General features: G+C 36.4%; 1 protein-coding gene across 1 annotated transcript; it reads right to left on the bottom strand.

Moving 5' to 3' along the window:
* Window positions 1–8903: 8903 nt before the first annotated feature.
* LOC145675942 (uncharacterized) lies at window positions 8904–22074 on the bottom strand. Its single transcript, XM_081746757.1, has 2 exons — window positions 21533–22074; window positions 8904–12757 (listed from the first exon to the last, which is right to left on the bottom strand). The coding sequence occupies exons 1-2, from the start codon at window positions 21895–21897 to the stop codon at window positions 11068–11070; spliced, it is 2055 nt and encodes a 684-aa protein (XP_081602883.1). The 5' UTR covers window positions 21898–22074; the 3' UTR covers window positions 8904–11067.
* Window positions 22075–23752: the final 1678 nt, after the last annotated feature.

The following is a 23752-nucleotide window of genomic DNA, read 5'->3' as shown; positions in this document are numbered from 1 at the left end:
TGAAAGGGTGCTCCTTGTCGAGAAATCATAGCACGGAGGAAGACTTAGGCAAGACTAATGTAAAAGCTGATGAAAATTTTGCCTTCCTGAAGCGTTGATTTCCAGTAGGCAAAGGGCCACTTTTCGACGACGGCATGAAGTCGGATGCCGCCTGTGGGAGAATCGGGAAGCCGACGTTGAAAAGAGGATCTTTCCAGCAGTCGGCAAACAGCCGGAAAAGTGCATAAAATGCGCCGGGGCCGCCGTCGAATAGTTGCCTTGCCGAGCAGTCGGCAAACAGCCGGGAATGCGCATTAAATGGACCGGCGCCGCCGTCGGAAAGTTGCCTTGCCGAGCAGTCGGCAAACAGCCGGTAATGAGCATTAAACTCGCCGGCGCTGCCGTCGGAAAGTTGCCTTGCCGAGCAGTCGGCAAACAGCCATAAAGGTGCAATAAATGCGCCGGCACCGCCGTCGAAAAGAGGCCGGCATAAGGAGTCGGCAGAGGGTAGGAGAGAGGTCTTTCCGACTGGTTTGCCGACTCTGGCGGTCGGCAACAGTCGGCAAACGGCATTTTTTTACGATTTTCGACCGCTTGCCGCCTCGGCAAAAGGTCGGCAATTTTGAACAAGTAGATCATCGTGCCGCAGCGGACGGGTGCCGGCTGCCTACCGGCGGCCTGCCACCGTCGACGGCTGGCAATCCCTCTTGTCGACCGCGGCATCCTGATGGGGTACAGTCTACACATCCTTTTTTTCCCACTTTTGACCTTGACAAGCAGAAGTACCAGGCTTTCCGAGTTTACAATCATAAACGGATCGTGTACAGAATACGTTTTCAGTTCTTCGAATGACTGTGCGCGCGAAGAACAAGGGTGATGATCGAACAACTGTATACGGCAGCCAGAAACACCCGGTTGCAATTTTAAATGTAAAATACAAATATAGAGCCTTGACAATGCCGGACAATATATATTCATTCGGAAATATACGCCACAGTCCCCTAGTCTTTTTCTTATTTCGGAATGTATCTCGATTCTCTTTGACGTGCCATGTTGGAAATTCCATCGTCTTTACTTTTATGAATAGTGCGAAATCTTTTATTGTTCTGTGAACATCCGCAAAGGAATAGAGTGCCACGTACATTGTTCTTTCTAGTAAAAGTGTCCGCGGTAACATCTATAGACCTTAACAAATTTCACCGCAAGTTCCTTCCCCCATTCAGGTAGAAGCTTTTCTTTTGAGTTGGGTTGCTAGCTTTTGGGCATTGACTATGATAGGGTACGCGGTAGGTCACTTTAAGAGATTCGTGGTCTAAGAGATGTAACTTTTTATATGAGATGATACATTCTCTCGAAAAAGTAGAGAGGGCATAATCTACGGTGTTATTTTTACGCGCTTTATGCATATTGTCCTATTCCAAATCGAGCTCCTGAATAGAATAGTCGACGAAGGGGTCTCATTTGTGCCTGATGCTATCACACGTTTACTGTCGATCCATTCTAAGCCCAAATTATAGTCACCAAAATGAACAACTATGTTACCTTGTGACAATATTTGAAAATATATCGTGGCATGTTGCAAGTAAACTTCGATGACTGTTTCTATGTGGTCTGCAGAAAAACTGGTTGAAGTTTGTGTTTATGCACACTTACCCCGGCTCAAATGATTTCACGCTCACGTACGAGATCATTCTGTGCTCTGCTGCTCCATTTATTGTAATACATAACGCACCTGCAAATGTTTACTATCAAGAGCTCAACACATTATAGGCTTAAGACTTTTAGGTTCCAAAACGTTCAAATTAGAATAAAGTACATTTAAGGACATTATACGTTATCAAAAACCTTGTTTAGGATTTTGTTTTAGGATATATTACAGAAAATGACATTTTCGTACATTTGATTACCGGTATATTTTAACAATGTTAGCTATTGTGCACATCAAAACATCTTTTAATACAACAATATTTTAGTTTTAAGCTAACAGTTTTAAGCTAACATCTCTTAAACAAAATAAAATATTAATAGAATTGTCCTTACCTGGAGCTGTTATTCAAATCCGGTAAAGTATCATTGCCAAAGGGGGCCAAGGCGGCGGGTGCTACCCGTAGGCTATACTTGCACCCCAGACTGGTAGTATATATTAATATTGCGCAAATAATGTGAAATTAACCTTTTCAGTATAACCCCCCTCAAGTAAAATGTATCCACCCTTCGATTGTGTCCCCAAGAAATTAAATCTGATACTGTAATTGGTAGTATAGCATATCATAGCCAGTTTAGAACTACAATGAACCTAATATTTTTATTTTACTTATTTATTATTTTTAATTTTCTTATTTTTAAAATCAAATGCACTTCACTTTCCTAGAATCACACTAAGGGAGAAAATAATACCTATATGAGGAAGAACATACCGCGTAAAGGGAGCCTTGTTATTCCATTGTTCAAAACTGTTTGACGATGAGAGGCTAAATCAATATTTCGTGCGTTGATATATATATATAAACGGCAACTTAGGGTATAGATTCTAAACGCGGGGGGACTCCGTCCCGACTTCGAAAAAATATGTAGGCGTCGCCCAGTTCCTAAAAAAATACAATGGAGAAAGATAGGAAGGGGGAACAAGCATGACGTCATGCTGCTACCTACCGTCCTCCTACCTTTTCAGATCCACTTTTACCCCTTTTTATGACCCCGAAATTAGAACATTTTAGATGGTTTAAAATTCTTGTATTTTTGATCATAGCAACTTGACCTGTAAAGAAGACACAAAATTTCTCCATTAACTGTATCTGAAGCTTCGACATAACACTCCATTTGTGATGTGTGTCACTGCATGAGACCAATGCGTGGTAGCGATTTGTGTTCATGCAAAGCAAAATGTGCGTACATCTGCACAATACAAAACTGAAAAAAAAAACTATTTATTAATGCTTATTTTCATTACCGCAAACTAAACGCAAATATTACGTTGTGTCGAGCTCGAAAACCGCTAGTGAATGAGGGCTCAGAGCGCTTGAAAAAATTGATTTACACAATAATTTTGTACTCTGAGTCCAGGAAATGAACACCAATAGGCCTACATACATTTCAATTTCTTACTGGTAAATAGTTATCCGGACTTTCGGTATCCAGTTCTCAAACAAGCCAAAAAGTTTGCTATAGTAGATTAATTCATCGACGGTACTAAGAAAGAACTGTTTCAAAGAAACAATACACAGTAATTTTTGAAAAGGCAGTAGATCAGCCTCCATAGGAATGCCTCCGTTTGTCTTTATTCGTGAAGACAATAAATCAAGCAATTTTTTACTAGTATTACCATTTCTTCTATCTACTACATAATATTACACAACTCTATCATACAGGGCATAGTGTTTCATTTCAGTATTCTCCCCATTAAATTGATCACTTGTGACTATAAATATCTATATATTAAAACGCTAGGTTTATATGTTTGTGTGCAAAGAAAAGTTTATATGTTTGTCTCCAATCCTTTTGACAATGAGATCTCGAAAACCACTAGTGGTAGAATCGTGCCATTTTTGCTGGTCGATTCCAAATTTTGTGTAGATTCGCCCAGTTCCAATTGAATATTTAATAAACGTGGCCATTATTTCTTTAATACATTTTTTAGGGTACACTGTAAGTGTTGACATTTTAAATAATAACACATTCTATAAGTTATACACTCCAACACAACATGTTTGTAAACAGTGGTTGTATATTTCTCAGGCGTTTGTTTCATGACCAATTGATAATGAAAATCGAAGAAAACTGTTTCTCGAGTGATGGAGAATCTTTAATATTTAGAATGTTTTGCTAATGAACACCATATATCAGTGGCATTGTAATAAATTGTGTATGTAATGTATTTGCTTATTACATACTGCATGCAAGAAGAAAGGAAGCACTGATCATAGATGAATTAGAAATTCCAACCAGAAGTAGGCTCAATCTTGCAAACGGTGCGAGATATTGAAAAAATAATCGAAAAAATCTCTCCTTTGTGATACCCCTTGCCGATTTTTATCAAGACGTCTTTCATTTGTGTATATAAGGGGACATGTACAGATGTTGTGAGGAATGACAAGAAGATTCGTGCTCATATGTAAATGATGCGCTGTGTAGAGAGTGCAGGCTAAGCTAGTCTAATTAAAATAAATCCAGGTTCTGAAAATCTATTGATAATAAGGAAGGTAATTGTATTCGAAACAACTAGACATTTACAGCAGAGTGAATATTGAATCGAAGAAAAACATGTTTTTAAGCGTAACTAATAATAATAATAATAATAAAGTACCGTTATAACAAAAATCCCAACTGGGTTTTGATGAAAGTTCAAACTGGATTTAAGTAGAAGCTCAAAGGTAGTTCTTGATGAAAACGGAAGCCAATTTGGATTGAAAACTAAGCCGATTTGAAGATCTAAGACATATGTAGACTCTCAAGGAACCAATACCGGATTCGGTAAACATCGCAATGGTTTTAGTAAAAACTAAAACTCAAAACTGTTCTGGAAAACACAAAAAACTATCTGTGGAAAGGAAATGGGTTCCGGAGAACAACGAAAAAATTTCTAGTCAGAAATAGAATCAGTTTTGGAAAAACTGATACAGGTTTTGATGAAAAACTGAACCGGCTTCGAAGAAAACCGAAATCGGTTTCAGTAGAAAAACCGTACCGGTTTTTGAAGAATACAAGAACCAGTTTTGGAGAAAACCGAAACCGGTTTCGATGAAAACCGAACCGAAAATGAAAAAACTAAACCGGTTTCGGTCAACCGAAACCGTTTTTTTAGGAAAACCGAAACCGGGTTCTGAAGAAAACCGATACCGTTTTTTTTAAAAAAACAAAACCGATTTTTTGGATAAAACCGGTTACGGTGAAAACAGTTTTTTTTGAAAATTTTGAAAAAACGGTTTAGGTTTTTCTTGGAAACCGGAAACAGAAAAACCGGTTTCTGCGCCTACCACTAGTATATACTGTATGTGTGTGTCGTCTTTTTAAGCGTATGTGTAATTGTATGTTTATCTGTTTATTTATATATTTATTTATTTATGTGTATTTATATATATTTATAATATTATTTAATTATTTATGCCAATTATTTGTTAGTTTAGATTAGTTGTGCCAAGATCATCCTTTTGATGTGTGTGTGTAATTTACAACAGATAGGAAGCCTCGGTATAGGGAAATACGAATTAGAATACTTAAAGTGGATTGGCTGCTGCCAGGAGCCAATCAGAAGCAAGATATCTCAGCTCTTGTGTGTATATGAGACTGCACGTTTCCCATGTATCTCATAGTGTCTGATGAAGCCAAAATGTTAGTTGGCGAAACTGAACACGTATGTAATATTTTTATGTGAATACATTGTTTTGGTCAGCAAATATTTTGTTTGTGTTTAAGTATATATAAAGCAAAGCTTCTACTTATGGAAAATATTACATGTGTAAGGATAAAATAGTATTGTAACGCCGCTAGTGGCGCATCGAGCCGGATGCTTCATATCGTGTGGAATGAGTTGATAGCTGGTAAATTTGCAATTAAGTTTGGGAGTGAGATGCGTTTTACTGATAAGTAAGGTGTCAAATTGTTCCTCGTGTAATAGTTGTTGAAATATGAGTTTATGAGGTAAGTACAAGAGAATGTTGAGAAATAGAAATAAAAGTCATAGTCAAATAACTAGATACATGATCACTATGAAGTTAAAAATTTTTTTCGGGTGGAGATACATGAAAGTGCAAGTACGAACCACTGTAAGTGTCATGAAAATCGAGGTGGAGAATGTGGCGAGCTGCGTGCTGAACGTGTTTTTATTATTAATGGTTGTGCAAAAGACGAACGTTTTGAAGAGTGTGGGTGACAAATGCTAATAGTTTATGCATATAAAGAAATTGATTAGTCTTTCGAAGTCTCACCTTTTCGATTTTGAACATAATGAGTCAATAGTGGTACTACAAGTTTCGGCCTGAATTCTTCTGGAGCAAGCCGAGACTTGCACTTGTAGCTGTATCTCAGAGGCGGGAATTGATACCAAGTGTTGCAGATTCGGACAGTTTTCATAGGAAAATGAAAAGTGTGCACCTTTTTGTAGGATAACAGGTTCATAGGTTGCACCTGTTAGTAGGATGTACTTTGTTTCCTTGACAGCGTTTACCTGGGAGAGGAATTGGTCGTAATGAGCAAGATTGTTCAAATCGGCATCTCTCCTTGAAAATTAAGATTTATTTATGCAAAAGGTCGTTGATAGTATCCCGTGATGTTCTCAGAATTCGAACTATGTAGGTTGGTCCCTGATTGTTGCGAATACGGATGCATTTTTAAAGGTGTATCCCACTTCAGGAAGTTTAGCCTATATATCAAGTGTTATAGATAGACGGACCCCTCGTACTACTATTGACATGGTATGTGGCTGAGGTTGCTAGTGTCGGATGTTGTTGAGAGAAGTTAAAGTCAGTTTTCCTGAACATTTCGAAACTGGATTGTCACGAATTATTTTGCGAAGTTGGCCGACTGTGATTTAATGAGAATCCATTTTTTTGTTTCTACCATTTGCGAAATATCTTTGCGTTGCCAATACTGGAAAAGTTAGAGAAGTAAAACCTTCGAACTAAAGTACTTTGGATTGTAGTTTTGCTGTAGCAAGCTGTAGACAGGCTGCAGAGGAGGATAAGCTGGTTGGAGTCAGAGTTGGAGCTCGAGATGCTATGTGCATTTGTATGCTTCTTAAATGGTGGTGAACTCGTTGATGATGCTTGGTGGTTGCCACTGATCGGAGAACGAGAACTCTGGGAACTTGGTTCAGTGTATGCTGAGCAGGAATGAAATTGTGGAATGAAGAAAGTGGGAGGAAACTGGAGAACTCCGAGGAAACCCAAGGACACGGTGTTTGTCCACCACAAAGTTAACTTGGCGGCAGCAGGGTTTGGAGCCGGGACCCCATGCATCAGAGGTGAACGCTTTACAACTGAGCCACCCCGGCAATTTTATCTTCAAAGGATGTATGAAAGACTTTCCATCGTCAATTATCATATGCGGTGAAATAACCGAACTGAAACAGTATTCAAAACTATGTGATAAGAACAGGATAAGAGTGAAAATGATCATAATGATGATTAAAAATTATACTACTTGTGTACTCCAGCCAAATTACGCTCGTGAAAACTCTCAATTTCTTGCAACCTGTCGCCTGTAAATGAATTAGCATCACTGTGCGCCCACATGAGTGCAATAACTAGGGTCTAGACTTGGCAGCTACGCCTCACTACATGTGCGCCAGCTGAGAAAGTATGTGAATGCACTACGTTTTACCGGCAAATCAAAGTGACTAGCAACCTATGAGAAGGTTACGCCCTCTGTAACGTGAGTGATGGAAAAGAATTTATTTACAAAGTGAAAGTGGAGATCTGTGCTCTATCGAAATTTTACAATTATACGGTAAAAAAACTAACAAAAAATCAAAAAGAAAAAGAAAAATGGGCGTACGGAACTTTGATCCTTAGCATTATAATGTAAGTAAACATATATAACACAACTTAATATAGACAGATTGATTCAATATAAATACAATACAATTAGAGAAAATAAAAAATCTGTAAAGGAATAACGAGGACGGAGAATGAGGGGAGGTGCGAAGCAGAAGTTAACACGTGTATTGTTAATCAGACAAATGAATGTGTCTTTTGCGTAAGGTCATCTCTATGTGATGATGGAAACCGGAGAAGCCAAACTGAGCAGAAAGTGATTACTGGCCAGGATAGGATGGATGAAAGAGTGGAAGATGCTAATGAATAACATAATCAGATATAACCTTCAGCCCTAGATTAACCCCAGTTCGTGACTTTTTTTGAATTATTTGTAAACAACTGCAACAACAGTTTTCTTAATTGGTATGTTAGCAACTGTGGGTGAGACACTTGTCGGTTTCCGGGGAAGATGTGGATTTCGTATTTATATGCCTAAAAGACCTCCAAAATGTGGAATTAAAATTTTTATTCTTGTTGGTGAAACATTATACTACACAACAAATATAGAAGTGTATGTGAGTACACAACCAGAAGGCCCGTTCCAGATATATAACAAACCTGAAGAAGTAGTAAAGAGATTGTGTCAACAGATTCATGGTTCATCTTGCAAAGACACCTTTTTACAATAATCGGTTTACAAGCTGCAATTTGGTTAAATAAATGGAATGAGGCAGTAAGTTAACTATTATAGGGACAATTCGTAAAAACAAGAGAGTTGCCCCCGTGTTTGTGAATGCCAAACGGAGGAAAGAATACAGTAGTGTATTTGGTTTTCATTAGAACTGCACCATTGGTTCGTATGCATCTAAGAAAAATCTGTGTTTAGCGCTGATCTCAAGTATGCACAATGACGTCAAATTAGATGAGAGTACCAGAGATAACAGGAAGCCAGAGATCGTCACATTTTACGACGATACTAAAGGTGGGGTGGACATAGTAGACCAGATACGTACTGAATATGACGAAGAAAGAAATGCTACACGATGGCAAATAACGTGATTTTATCACTTCTAAAATGTAGAACAGACTAATAGTAATGTTATACATTTAGCGAACAAGCAAGGTTTTTCGGATTGACTCTAGAAGATGCTTCTGTACCTAATCATGTAGGAAAGCAAGGCCGATGTTATATGTATAAACACAGTAAGGTCAGATATTTTGCCAAAAGTGCTGTAAGTGGATTTGGCTAAGTCACGCAAAAATGATGTGTGGAGACTGCTGCAGAATTGAAACGTGAATATACCGCTATTAGGAGAAATCCTGGTTTATTTCTTTCTAGTTAATAAATATTTTCTTTTCAGTACCGGTATTTAAGCAATAAAATAGTCACATAATTATCGAACTTAATTTTATCAAGAAAGGTATTGCCTCAATAAAAATGTACACTTTCGCTTAAAGCGTATCCAATGTCTGGTGTTTGTATTTGATATTATAAATATAATACAAATTTAAATCCTAGTTCACATCTTATCAGACAAAAATGTTCCTGGGTCCAGGAGGCAAAATGTTACCATTCATAAAAATTTGTTTTCACCTTACCACTATAAGGTTAAGAACAATGTATCTCACGAGGGTAAAGTGTACTGGCAGAGCGTAAACATTAGGGACAAGGAGTATGCTGATAGCGATTTGGTTGGGGTCTAAAGTGAGGTAGTATATATTGCATGAATAAGGGAGCTGAGTTTGGAAGCGTTTGTTGATATAGGTGATATTTACTTTTTCGATATATTAGTGTAATATGGACAAGTTATGCATTGGTATAGCTCCAGAGTGGGACTACGTAACCGGACAATGAAAGGTATGTGGAAAACTTTTGGTTAGAAGGTCAACAGTTTTTTTATAGATTTTGAATAATGAAGTTATCCACACTGTAAATCTATATGTTAAGTTTGGCAGTAACAAATCTTTGTATGTACTTAGGATCGTCTATGCATAAAATACAAAAAGACGGCACCAAACCAAAGTTCGAGCTACTGCTTCGGGAAAAATATGTGTGCTATCTCTATGCTTTGTCATTTCCATTGTGAACCAAGTAGTATCATTTATTGGTAGAGAACACTCAATTAAAATAATTTACAATGTTCAACTCAGATGGCAAGAAAAGAGTGAGAGTGACTTGGACAACGTGATCCCACACTAGAGAAGTGTGCCAAATCAAATTTTTTTATATTCTGCGTTTAATGTGGTGATGTACAGTAGAATGGTGCTCAAAAGTGCAGTGAACAGAAAACCACCTTTAAACTATACTATAAAAATGTACAAAGTGTTACAAACAATTTTACAGACTGTACCGTAAATATGGTTGTTTAGTGGTGAGCGAAACATGTCTGAAAATATCAATAAGGAACAGTGGAATGTCGTTTCTCAATCAATTCTCTACATAAAAATAAGACCGCAAGACCATAAAGGCGGATTGTTTGTAGTATTAAAATAATGGGGCAGCAGAGCACAGAATGATCTCGTACGTGAGTGTGAAACTATTTGAGCAGAGGTAAGTCTGTCCAAAAACAGTCTTCGCAGGGTGTTTCTGCAGACCATATAGGAACAGTGCTCTAAGGTTACTTGAAATATGCCACTAACATTTCCAGATGTTGTCAGAAGGTGACAAAGTTGCTCATTTTGGTGACTATAACTTGAGCTTAGATATCGATCTACAATAAACATGGGATAACGTCAGACACAAATTACATCCCTTTGTCGACTGTTCTACTCAAGCATCAATTTGGGATAGTACAATTTTCATAGCACGCGTAAAAATAACAGCGTAGATTATATCATCTCTATTTTTCCAACAAAATGCGACATCTCATATAAACTCTCCGCACGTGTGAGATTTTTCTCCTTTGCGGATTATCATTTACTTTGCAATATGTGAACCTTGAGTAAACGCCTTGCTAAGATTTTTGCATCTCTTTGGTGACTGACTTCTGTTCAACTGCGTTTCAACGTTTGAGCGTAGACTATATCGTCCTCCACACCTCTTACGTGTGAGGTTTTGATCTTGTGTGGCTGAACACGTATGAACGTTGAATAAATTATATTCCAGGATTTTTGCAAGGTGAGATTTTGCTACTGTTTGGATTCACATGTGTGTAGCCAATTTCGAACGTAGATTAAATTCCCTACCACACTCTTGACATGTGTGACGTTTTACTCCTGTGCGGGTTAACATTTCTCTAACCAAACTTCAACGTTTACCAAATGACATACCACACTCAGGGCATATTAATGCATATTAACATATGTAGCCAGAGTTGAACTTCGATTAAACTTCTAACCACACTCTTAGCATACGTGACCTCTTTTTTCTGTATGGACTAACATGTGTGTAACCAAACTTAAACGATATTTAAATTCGCCGTCACACACGTAGCATGTGTGATATTTTGTTCCTCTGCGGATTAACATGTGTGCAGTCTAACTGGACCTCGACAACCAAATATGAGCAACGAGTAAATGCCGTACCACACTCCTGGCACGTGTGTGATTTTCCTCCTGTGCGGACTAACATGTGTGTAGCAAAAGTCGAACGTCTACTAAATGCCTTACCACAGTCTTAGCAGGTATGAGGTTTTTTTCCTGTGTGGATTAACATATGTGTAGACAATTTTGAACGTCGATGAAATGTCTGACCACACTCCTGGCACGTGTGAGTTTTTTCTGCTGTGTGCATTAACATGTGTGTAGCCAAAGTCGAACGATGATTGAATGCCTTACCACACTCATGGCACAAGTAAGGTTTTTCTCCTGTGTGGATTAACATGTGTGTAGCCAAATGTGAACGTCTAGTAAATGCCCCTCCACACTCTTGGCACGTGTGAGGTTTTTCTCCTGTGTGGACTAACATGTGTCTGGCCACATCTGAACGTCTATTAAATGCCTTACCACACTCTTGGCACATGTGAGTTCCTTCTCCTGTGTGGATTAACATGTGTCTAGCCAAAAGTGAACGATGAATAAATGCCTCACCACACTCTTGGCACGAGTGAGGATTTTCTCCAGTGTGGATTAACATGTGTGTAGCCAAATTTGAACGATGAGAAAATGCCTTACCACACTCTTGGCACGTGTGAGATTTTTCTCCAGTGTGGATTAACATGTGTGTAGCCAAATTTGAACGGTGATAAAATGCCTTACCACACTCTTGGCACGTGTGAGATTTTTCCCCTATGTGGATTAACATGTGTTTGGCCAAAGTTGAACGTTCAGTATATGCCTTACCGCACTCTTGGCACGTGTGAGGTTTTTCTCCTGTGTGGACTAACATGTGTCTAGCCACATTTGAACGTCTATTAAATGCCTTACCACACTCTTGGCACGTGTGAGATTTTTCTCCAGTGTGGATTAACATGTGTGTAGCCAAATTTGAACGTTGATAAAATGCCTTACCACACTCCTGGCACGTGTGAGATTTTTCCCCTATGTGGATTAACATGTGTTTAGCCAAATTTGAACGTTCAGTATATGCCTTACCGCACTCTTGGCACGTGTGAGGTTTTTCTCCTGTGTGGATTAACATGTGTGTAGCCAATTTTGGACGTTGATAAAATGCCTTACCACACTCTTGGCACTTGTAAGGTTTTTCTCCTGTGTGCATTAAAATGTGTCTAGCCAATATCGAACGATGATTAAATGCCTTACCACACTCTTGGCACGTGTGAGGTTTTTCTCCTGTGTGGATTAACATGTGTTTAGTCAAATTTGAACGATGAGTAAATGCCTTACCACACTCTTGGCACGTGTGAGGTTTTTCTCCTTTGTGGATTAACATGTGTGTAGCTAAATGCGAACGATGAGTAAATGCCTTACCACACTCTTGGCACGTGTGAGGTTTTTCTCCTGTGTGGATTAACATGTGTGTAGCCAAATTTGAACTTCGATTAAATGCCTTACCACACTCTTGGCACGTGTGAGGTTTTTCTCCTGTGTGGATTATCATGTGTCTAGCCAAACTTGAACATACTCTAAATTCCTTTTCACATACTCCACAAATGTGACATTTTTCACCTGAATGCCCTAACTCACCACTTGACGTAGTTGAACTTTTACTAGAGCGTTTATCACTAGTTTCGGACGTATGACGCTTTTCACTTTCCTGTTTCACCATATTTTGTGTCAAACGTGATCGATGAAATCCTTTGCCAAACTGCGTCGAAGTATTAGATTCATCATAAGAATGAGAAATGGATTTATTTAATGTAGTAAACGTATTCCCTTCTCCGTGGAAAGCAAAGATGTTATTGCGCCTGTAACAAATTCAACAAACAATGAAATGTAAATGGAGATAATGATTAAGTAGCAAGAAAACATGTAATCATTCGCTATATTACATGTTTTATTACATTAAATATTGTAGAAATATGAAATGGAGTACCATATCACTATTGTCTCAAAATAAGTTGCTGTAGTTTGTTTCACTATATCAAATTAAGTTATCATTTATATCGTGGCGGACAAAAGCGTATGACCAGGTATTGTGGGTTGTCTTGGCACAAATGCACAGTATGAAAATTAAATCTGTCTTATCTGTAGATTCGTGTGGAGAAAAAACCAACTTGCGATCCAAATGTTTAAGAACAACTCAACGTATTAATAGAAACTGTACCGAAGATAATTCACTTATATCATCATAAGAGGAACACGAAAGACGTTTTGAAACCAATTAAAAAATTACATACAACTTTCCAAGCTGAGGCAGCGAAACTTAGAGTAACAAGGCTAAAGACGAATCATTTACAGCGTTGTGATCGTGGTTCAGTGGTCTAGGGGCTTGACCAGTAATCTCGAGGTTCTACGATCAAATACACGTCAAGCATTTTTTTTTTAACTTTAGGAATTTTGATGGAAATAGATCGGCGATAGAAAACGCTTCATTACATTCAAATATTTGAATACTCGTTTGTTTCAGCACTTGAACTATCAAATTTTCAGGAGTAATACTTATAATAATAACAATTATCTCGAAGAATATTTAAAAATTAAAAACTTATTATCGCTCAGGTCGTACCATTACAAGCAGAAACGTTTTATTAGGCAAAACAAATATTTCGGTTTTGTGTAATGTTGCCCATGAAAAGACGAATTTCTCATCTCGATTATAAAACAAACCAAACAAAATCGGGATGAAACATTTTAATTCGAGACGGGACAAGGTTAACTCACATTATAGTCATGCTTTGGAGATGAGAATCGAGACGAGACCAAAGCTATCGTAAACATTGCTCATCTTATCTCGATTCTAGAAATAGTGTATGCCACTCTATAAGCAACAATTGCTGTGTAGACTGAATCTTATACATCATTTTGATAAGATTTCAGAGCTCACTGAAATATGCTCTGTGTATATATTTTTGTAGCAAAGCTTTTTTAATTAAATCTGCAAACTTCACTAGTTAGTTTATTAGAAGCTTTAGTTTTCAATTATATTCAGTTCTTTTTTTTACAGTTTTTTTCCTGAAAACGTACAGTAGAATATATTCTACACGAAATATTAGCGGAAATCTTTCGTTTAAATTTGAGTAGCTGTAGAGGTGTCTCATGATGGTACGGAACCCCTTTCCCGAAACCCCTTCGACAGCTTCTGTAGCTTAGCCAGCATAACCTCACTTACTCACTACCTCACATACATTACTTAAAAACAACTGTAATTACGGCTCTTGTGAGTTCAGAATCCCTACTTTCTAAACCAAAATTACCTCGAAACTTTCCGTTATAACATTTAACTTTCCTTTATAACATTTAGCTAGTTGTAGGGAAACTTTCTGTTATAACATGTAGCTAGTTGTAGGAACGTATCTAGAGGGTATGTGCTGTTGGTCCTGACACTTCTCTCCAATCCCGACTATTTTGTAACTTATGACTTACGCTACGGGTTTTTTTACAGGCTTTAATACATTGTGTCCTCATACGGAATTTGTTACCTATACTATTATTATTATTATTATTATTGTTACGGAATATTTGAGACCTCAATATTACGTCACACTGCCGTAGCAAAGCTGAGATAAATGCAATAAACAAGTGACAAATCTTGGGAAAAAGACGAAAATCAACGTGAAGGTTACGATTATATTTACAAGAATCTAACAACTACCAAAAAAAAACACGATTTCAACCACATTGCGACCGTTTTCCGGATTAAATTATAGTAATCTTAATACAACTGCTTTTACAATACCATTAGTTATACAGATAACGTGTTGAGTTTGGATCTGATTAGCCTAGCGTCGACAGTCAATTTCTATCAGATCCTCGGCGAACACAATTAACTAAAAATAAAGCAAAGTGATAGATAAAAACAAGAATTGAGTAATGTAGATTTTTCATGTAAGTTAAGTAAATATGTTTTGACCTTGAGAGCAACAGAGAGATTCATGTAGCTCATAAAAATTTTTCTTGTTGATTTTTAATTCTTTGTACAGGTGAGTGGATAGCAAACAGCAGATTGAGTATACACACATACATACATGTTTTACACTATGCACCTTCATGTGCATTTATGAATAAGAGTAAATGTTTTAATACTAATACACAATAACACACTGAGCAAGGCTATGTGATAATATGTAAAAATAAAACAGTATCACGTGACAGTTTCAACACAATAACTGTGCAAACAAACAGAGAACATATAGATAATGTTTCGGAAAGCAGGAATTAGGACGTACAGGAAAAGAGGAAGCAGAATAATTGAAGTAGTCAGAAGAAAAAAGAGAAAAGCAATAGCGAACAAAGATCAAAGGGGAGTAATATATAGAGTAGGATGCGAGGAGTGTAAAAAATTTTCATAGGAGAAACAAAAAAAATGCAAAAAAAGGATTAAGCAGCACCAGGAAGTTGTAAGACTGAAAATGGACAACAATGCGATATACAAGCATCAGAAAGAAACAAACCACAGGACAGAGTGGGAAGGAGCAGAGGTCATAGAAGTAGAGAACAGGACTTTGGTGACAAAATGGAAGGAAGCCAGAGAGATTATGAAAGCAGGACGCAAAGTGATGAGCTGGAATGCAAGATTCTCGATAAATAAGGAGTGAGAGAAGATTCTGCTTAAAGAAAAAGGAATAAAAAGGAAAAAGAAAGAAAGAGAAACAAAATAACAAGGATAATAAGGATAATTAGAGGACAGGACGCATCCAGCGGAAAAAAGTAAACCTTTAATTGGACACGTGTGCAGCTAAAAAGTGAAAGTGAAAACCAGACATGTGTTATTTTTTAAAGAAGGGGCGGAACCTCATTAAAATTGATCTCCGGCCAGTATATATAAGTGACGACCAACTCCCAGCAACCAGAAAGAGTGGAAGTCTGATTAAGACACAGTTATTGTGTAGAAACTGTCACGTGATACTGTTTTTCAAATATTATCACATGGCCTTGCTGAATGTGTTATTGCGTATTAGTACAAAATGGAATCAAAGCCTGATAGAATAGTTATAGAAAATATTTTATATATGGTACTAGTTTATATCTGTGTTAATTTTATATTGAAGCACTTCGCAAAATGAAACCTGAGTTGGAAAAACAAGGATTGCTTGTTAATGGTCGTAATATCAAAATTCTTAGTGTTTCATGTTTTAAGTGCATGTTTCTTATTTTCGTATTAAACTCAGACATTTATATTTTTGTACTTTGAATTAGTTGCTCGTATCTCATATCAATATGGAGGCTAGTGTTTTAGAACAATTTCAAGCAATGTTGACAGAAGAATTAGAGAAAAAATTAGAAACCATTGCTCAAAAATGGTAATGAATATTGGATGCCTAGGACAAAAAATACATGAATCAGTAGGTGATCTTCAAAAGCCTGTAACAGAAACGATTATGAAGCGTAGGAAAGAGCAAATTGAATGCCAAAGCAGACAGCTTACGTATTAATATCAAAGTAGCCAATAACTCCTTAACTGAAGTACTCTCTGAATTAGTTAACGCGGCCAATCATGTTGATTCAGTAACTGATGAGTTTAAAAAAAGTGTAGCGGAATGAAAGAAAGGTCTCACTGTGTTCTATGAATACATGCGAACGGCACAGATTGAGTGTAGGCAAACCAACAAAATAAAAGAGTGCAAGGCGGAAGAGAAACCGTCTTGAATTCGTGCCAGCCCAAGTTGTGAAAGATATGTGCCAAATAAACCAGAAAGTCGATTACAGTCAGGAAAAGGAAATATGCAGTGTAGAGATAGCAAAAAAGAAGAATCGTTACGCGTACCTGTAAAAATGCCGCGTTTCTAATGAAATTGTTTTGCCGGCAAGGGATTCCGATGTTTCACACATGATAAGCGGTAGCGTTCAGGTTGCGCGTATCCGCCCTCTCGAAAAAGCCAGGGAAGTCTTGAGAGTTCAATTGATGATTTTGTGTGATAACGAAGTTACAGTGTTGTCGGTTTTGTTTCGCAGGCAAATGGTTTTGCGCGAACTAACAAATTCAAAATTGTCTTTGTAACAGTGTATGTCTAACGTAAGTTGCATTTTAGTGCTGCAAATCCATTCCGACTTTATCAGCTTTGAGTATTGTAGAAAGAAACGACTTCAAATTCACAATAGGCCCGCCAAGCGAACTCCGTTTACGTAGCGAATGTCTCGTACATAATATATCGGTCGGAAATGTTTACCGTAAACAAACGTAACACTTCCAAAAAAGCACACGCAGTCGAAAGTATATTTCTGTTATAGAACCGAAATGTAACACCAAAGTTAAGAAGAAAAATAAGATGGTCAATGATACCCAGTTGAGTTTTCGTAATACATTATTAACGTAAACTCGATTTCGAGGAGCATAATCAGTAGAATTAAAATGAGCAGACGTGATCATATCAGTACATCAGATGCAACATTTATTAATTTTCAGTTGCCGAAATGTTTGAATTTTCAAGCTAGTACTTCACTATTGCGAAATTGTAAAAAGCGAAAGTTTAAGTGTAGTGCTACACAAAATGTAGACATGTTGATTGCTCATGATGAAAACAATGTGCGTCGACCTCCACGTACAGCGTATTCTCAGCACGCACAACCACACATTAGGCGTGCAGAAGGAAATAAGTTGAGAATAAAAGGAAAGTGCCTTGGTAAGCGTAATTCGGAACGCACTAACCTCGGTCAAAGACGAACTACATGCAAATTAAAGTCGAGCTGTAGGCGAGGTTGTTTCGAGTCAAACATGCGGAAGAAGTATACATCGACTCCGAAGAGCACTAAAAAGCTTAAGTTAAAACACGTGCGAACATTGTATAGTAAACTACATGGCAAAATATACTAATAGTAAGCGCAAACCTAAAAAGAAATTTATGGCAGGTATCGCAATGCAGCGTAAATCCAAACGTCGCAAAGGAAGGCGTGTCATTACGTGGAAGTTTAGTAAATACGCTGCAAAGAGGAGAAAAGTTCCCAAATTAAACCAACTAACTGGAAAAGTACACGTAACCGTGCTAAATTACAGCTTACAAGCGTAACCGGCACAGATGGAAAAATAAAATATTAGCACAAAAAAAGCGTAAACTTCACCCCAACTCGGGTTAAACCCCGGAAGAGATGAGAAATCAGAAATACCGAATTTGAACTTTTTAACTTTTAGATTATGAAAAAAGGATTATTGTTTATTTATTTGTTTATTTCCCCGAATTTCGAAGGTTACTTTTCATAATCAAAGTGTGTGCCCACCGCCACTGACGCACCAGTCCAAGAAACCATCAATATCGCTTTACAATCAGGTACGTTTACTTAGATGTCATATTTTGTTGTTTCCTTACAGCATTTGGAGATGAAAGATGAATGTGGAAAGGAGAGGAAAGACAGCATTGGAAATTTTAAACAGGTAATTGATTTAGAACGCGATTTCCGACTTTGAAATTGTAATAATACCGCACCACTTTTGAAAAGTATGGCTATCCCGTTTTGGATGCGGACTTTCAGTATCGAATTCTTATTTGGATGTTTAAGTTTTGCATTTTTTTTCAGGTATTTCCAGTTTTGGGAACCATACTTCATAATGAAATTTTATTATCAAATTTTGCTTGAGTTTTTAATCATTCTCCTTTATGATTATATTAACATTAACTGTCCCCATACAATCAAGCATTTAGAGACATGTTAGGCAATTAGATATAATTACGAACATAATTAGAGAAGTACTAGTAATAACTACAATTAATCATAAAGTTAAAATTTTGGGTAATTAAACAAATGTGCTCTTCAGATAGTGAAGTTTTTCATCTGATGTTGTGATTGTATAATGAGAAAATATGTGAAAATTTGTAATGTAAGATCAAGTCGCCGTCAAAATACTGTAAGTTAAACACAATTTAGTATAATATTGAAAGTAATTGACAATAACCTTGAATTTGATAAAGTTGCTCGTTGATTTGTTCGTCGTTCGATATATACATGCAGTCTACTATGAAAAGTCAATGTGCATTCAATGTGACTAATGATAACACAAGTTAATTGACTTCAGAGAAAGCGATATTATAAGTTAAGAAGAGTTGAAGGTTAAAATATATTTCATCCCCCAGGGACATCTCTACTTTCGTTATAAAATTAAAGTGATGAAACCAGTCCGACGCCTGGTTGGGTCCCAGCTAATGTGCAGATTCGGCAATTGACTAAAATTTCAAAATTTTGTTATAATTTTTAATGTTTGGCATAATTAGAGAAAAGTATAATATTAATAAAATTTATGTTCGGATTTTATATTTTGATATAATAATTAGTTTTGATTTGGATTTATAGAAAAGAATTAGTTTTGATTTGCATTTAGAGAAAGTAAATTAAATGTTATTCTTTTTGATATTTGAAAATAACTCTTGTATTCTTGTGCCGGGAATCATAAACCGATCTCGAGAAAAAGAAAAAGGGAAGACCGTTTACGATTCCACGTTACCCTCTACTACGACAAACACCGGATACTATGATGTATCGATAGTACGGAGTGCCTACGTCAGTTACGCAGTATATGGTAAAACTAAGATTTATGTTATGAGAACATATTAAGATTGCTACGTACGAGTAGGCGATGAACAACAATAATGTTTAATGAACAAGTTAATATTACTGTTATCTTGTGTTTCACTATTGTGACAAATGCTCTCGGATGTGACTTTATTCTCGATAAAGATAAGTGCAATTGCTAGTAAACCACACTTAAGTATCAGCTAGCGCTCTTTAAAAGGTTACATTTGTGAACCTACTAATTTTGTAGGTACGAGCGGGCCTGAAGTAATACTAATGATTAAAAAATTGATGAATTGAAATGTGAGGCTGTAGCATTAAATCTCCTCCCAGGGTGTATTTCTTGTCGTCCTCTTCACTATATTTATTTTCTTAAAATGCCTCCTCAAGGCCTGAATGTTGACAGCCCAATTGGGGTTCGGAAATTAACTCTGATTTGTAATGACTTGAATACCGAAGGCATGCAACTAGGGTGGTATGTAAGGTCTTAGGGTAGAAGCGATTCATTCGAATCGTCAGGGACCCTGCAAGCTTCAAATGTAAGAGATTGTCAGCACCGTTGGTTTTAGGATCCAATTCATTAATCTGTATTTTTAATTAATGACTTACAACCTGTGTTGTCAAATAAGTACGCAGAGAATGGCGCTCTGTAAGGCATAACCGACGTTTTACTAATTAATTTGTATTAAAATGTTCAAACGGTTATTAGTTACGTTGTACAATGCAAGTTACAATGATTAATATAACGAAACTTACTTAAAGTTGACGGAAATTCTTTAAAAATTTGGCGGTCCTTAGAGTGACTGTTTTTCACGCCACTACAACAACAAAGCCTTCCTGTAATTAGAACTGATGCTGACCCCAACATTAACACCAAAATAAAGTTACATGTTCTATCGTAGGTAGTTGAAACTTCGTGTATACAGTTCATGGTTTTACCGAGGGAGGACTGTGAAACTCTCTTCATATTTTGGCGAAGTAATGCCCGATGTGCAAAGTAACCCCTTGTCAAGGTAGCTAGTAACCACTGTAAGCGAAATGAAGTATTAAAATTTAGTGTGGCAAATCATAACACGGAACTATGAAAATGTTTGTGAATGAAGGGATCCATATGATTAAGAAGTTACGTCCCTAATGTATTGTGTTACTTTGGAACACAAATATACAAGCAAAGAAAGCATTTCAGCATGTTACCTATAAAATACTTAGGAACGTACAAGAACACATTCAACACGTAAGACGTGTAAGTCATCCTAAATACAGAATCTTTTTTTACCCACATTCTGCGTAATGCCCTAATCTGCATAGCAATCTCATTTTTACCGGCCATCTAGCACATGCTGATTAGCGTTGTTTTTACAATAATTCATATATAATGCACGTACACCAAGCTCCTAAAGTGATCCCATATTGAAAAATGCAAGTCCATACCCTAAAAAAGATTCCTGGGAATGGAAAATGTCGAATTCCTTGAAAAAATGAGTGCAGTTACGAAATGGACTGTTGTATGGACCCCTACAAATAATGAACATCCATTGTTGGTTAAAATATTCTTTATCTTGTATTTTACTTATGCCTTTCGAAGCCAGCCGGAAAAATCAAGCTAGACCCATTTGAGCTAAATCAAAATAAAATCACAAACGTCCATAGTGTATGTTCGAATATAATACATTACAGATTTACATTTGTAAAATTGTAGGATAATTACCATTCTCATTATTTGGTATTTTACATAAGTCTCTATATAAATAAAACAATATCGTCTAGCACCCATATTTTAAATATGTGAACAATTAGTGGGAAATGTGTAACCAATAATAAGGAAATAATTATTTTATCAAGATATGAACTACATAAGAATTGTATGGATCGTATCAATCTTGTTATTATTTTTATTTGGTATACAGTTTGTCTATGTGTGCCATGTCATTTCCAAATTGTAGGCTACTAACTTACGTTCATGATATCTCCCATACCTAAATATTTCTCGTGAAGTATTGATTTTAACCAACAAAATTTCCAAAACCATGTAACCGTATTATCAATCTGAGCGAATTAGTTAATGAAAAATTGAACATTACCTTTTTGGCCGAACTGAATTTAAACTTTTTGTTGTTAATTGTTGGGAGTCAATAAAAAACGACGCGCAAGTCTCCTGAACCACAATTTTTCTTAGCGTTTCTATATTACTTTCAAATTCAGGATCTTCTTCTAGTGCTAATTCTGGTTTCACCCTATCAACGTTTAGTTTCACATCCAAAGAGCACATAGCTTTATCCTTGTCCACTGATACATCTCCTTCCGTTGTAGATAATATTAACTCTTTGTTGTCATTCATCAGTTCGTATGTCCACCCTCTCCCTTCGAGCGGATCATCATTAGGTAAGGCATAAGCAATTTCTTCTTTGCACATCAATTCCGACTTAACAGACGCTTTACCAGACATTGTGAAGTGAAATATAATAAGAATTTAACACTGTTCTTATACTCCCCTTATATTTTACACTGCCAGTGTTAATGAAATTAATTACAATTACGTTCACAAGAGCAACTTTATATTTCCAATCTTCTTCTTCTTCCTCTTATTCTTCTTCATCAACCACTACTCCTCTCTAGTGATGGGTAAATTCCAGGGAAGATATTTTTCGGGAATATTCCCTGGGAATATTCCCGGGAAGATTCCCAAAATGGGAATTTATGTACAATCAGAAAGAAAATTGCATTCTATTACTATATTATAATTTCAAACTTGAATTAATTTTTATATCACAGCATATGATTACTGTTTCCCCTGAGGATTCTTTAAAATGTATATTTTGAACGGTACTATGTTACTTTATTAACACTTTATTATATTTAGAGAGTACGCATAGATGTATATTTACTTACAATATGTTCTATCAATTAAATATGTGTGAAAAAATATATAGTTAAGTCCTAATACTTTTAAACCGCTAAACAGTTTAAATTTATATGTAAATGGATTTGCTAAACCTGACTACTACTGATATTATAAACACATTAAATTTATAAATGCTATAAACCAATTAGATTGGGTAAATGCCAGAAGATACATGTCTCACCAATTTATCAACATTTGCGCATACATATTTATGTTCACAAAATTTGCAAGATACTTACTTATCTTTATATTTTAGCACGTAACATTGCCATACACGACCTTTCATTCTACCTATTTCTCGAAATTCCTTACGTTAATTCACATGTAAGAGAAGTCCGAGTACCTCTTCAGAAATTAGAGTCAGACATAGTGATTGGCAAATTCTCGGGAAGATATTTTTCGGGAATATTCCCAAAAATGAAAATTTTCCGGGAATTTATGTACAGTCACAAAGAAAATTGCATTCTTTTATTATATTATGATTTCAAAAATAAATTCGCTTTTATTCACAGTATATTACTGTTGTCCTCCGAGGAGTCCTTAAAATTGTATATTCTGAACGATGTTATGTTATTTTCTTAATATTCTATTATATTTAGAGAGTACGCATAAATGGATATTTATTTACAATAGGGTCCTATATAAGTAAATATATTTCAAAAATTGTATAGTAAGTCCACATATTTTTAAACCGCTATAAAGTTTACATGTAAGTGGCTTTTCTAAACTTGACTCTACTACTGATATTATAAGCATATTAAATTTTTAAATGTTATAAACAATTTTGTCAACACTTGCGCATAAATATATATGTTCAGAATATTTGCAAGATACTTTCTTATCTTTATAATTTTGCATGTAACATTGCCACACACGAACTTTCTTCCTGCCAATTTCTCGAAATTTCATGCGTTAATACACATGTAAGAGAAGTGCGAGTACCTCTTCAGAAATTCGATTCAGAGAGAGAAGACAGACCTACGTCTATTACTAACGGTGGTTCAGGATTTATTAATAGTACCTCATCTCTATTTCTACATTACTTTACAAAATGGTTCCTTTTCATCATTTGTAAATTAGTACTCTGCTAATTTTGGCTGTTGTTTAGCATTGGGTGCCAGCTTTTGCACCTACTTTTTTTGCGATATGCTATTCCGATGCGGTTGTTTTATGGTTTCATACATTAAATTATGTTACCAACATTAAATTCAGACAGCATTCAGAGCGAGCGTTAGCGAGTGAACGCGGGTTAGAGCCCCGCATGGCACGTTGTTTTATATCTTCGTTACCAACAATTCACTTTCTTTTCTCACATAAATATTTTCCACTTACGTTTACAGTTTGTACAAAACCTCTACTGCCCTAAAAAATGTTTTTGATACTTTCTTGACTACTTGAA

The sequence above is a fragment of the Thermobia domestica genome, chromosome 18 (genome assembly GCF_964235325.1).
Source record: "Thermobia domestica chromosome 18, izTheDome1.hap1.1, whole genome shotgun sequence".
Classification (NCBI taxonomy): domain Eukaryota; kingdom Metazoa; phylum Arthropoda; class Insecta; order Zygentoma; family Lepismatidae; genus Thermobia; species Thermobia domestica.
Note: the sequence above shows the minus strand (reverse complement) of the source record. Positions and strands in the feature narration are given on the sequence as shown.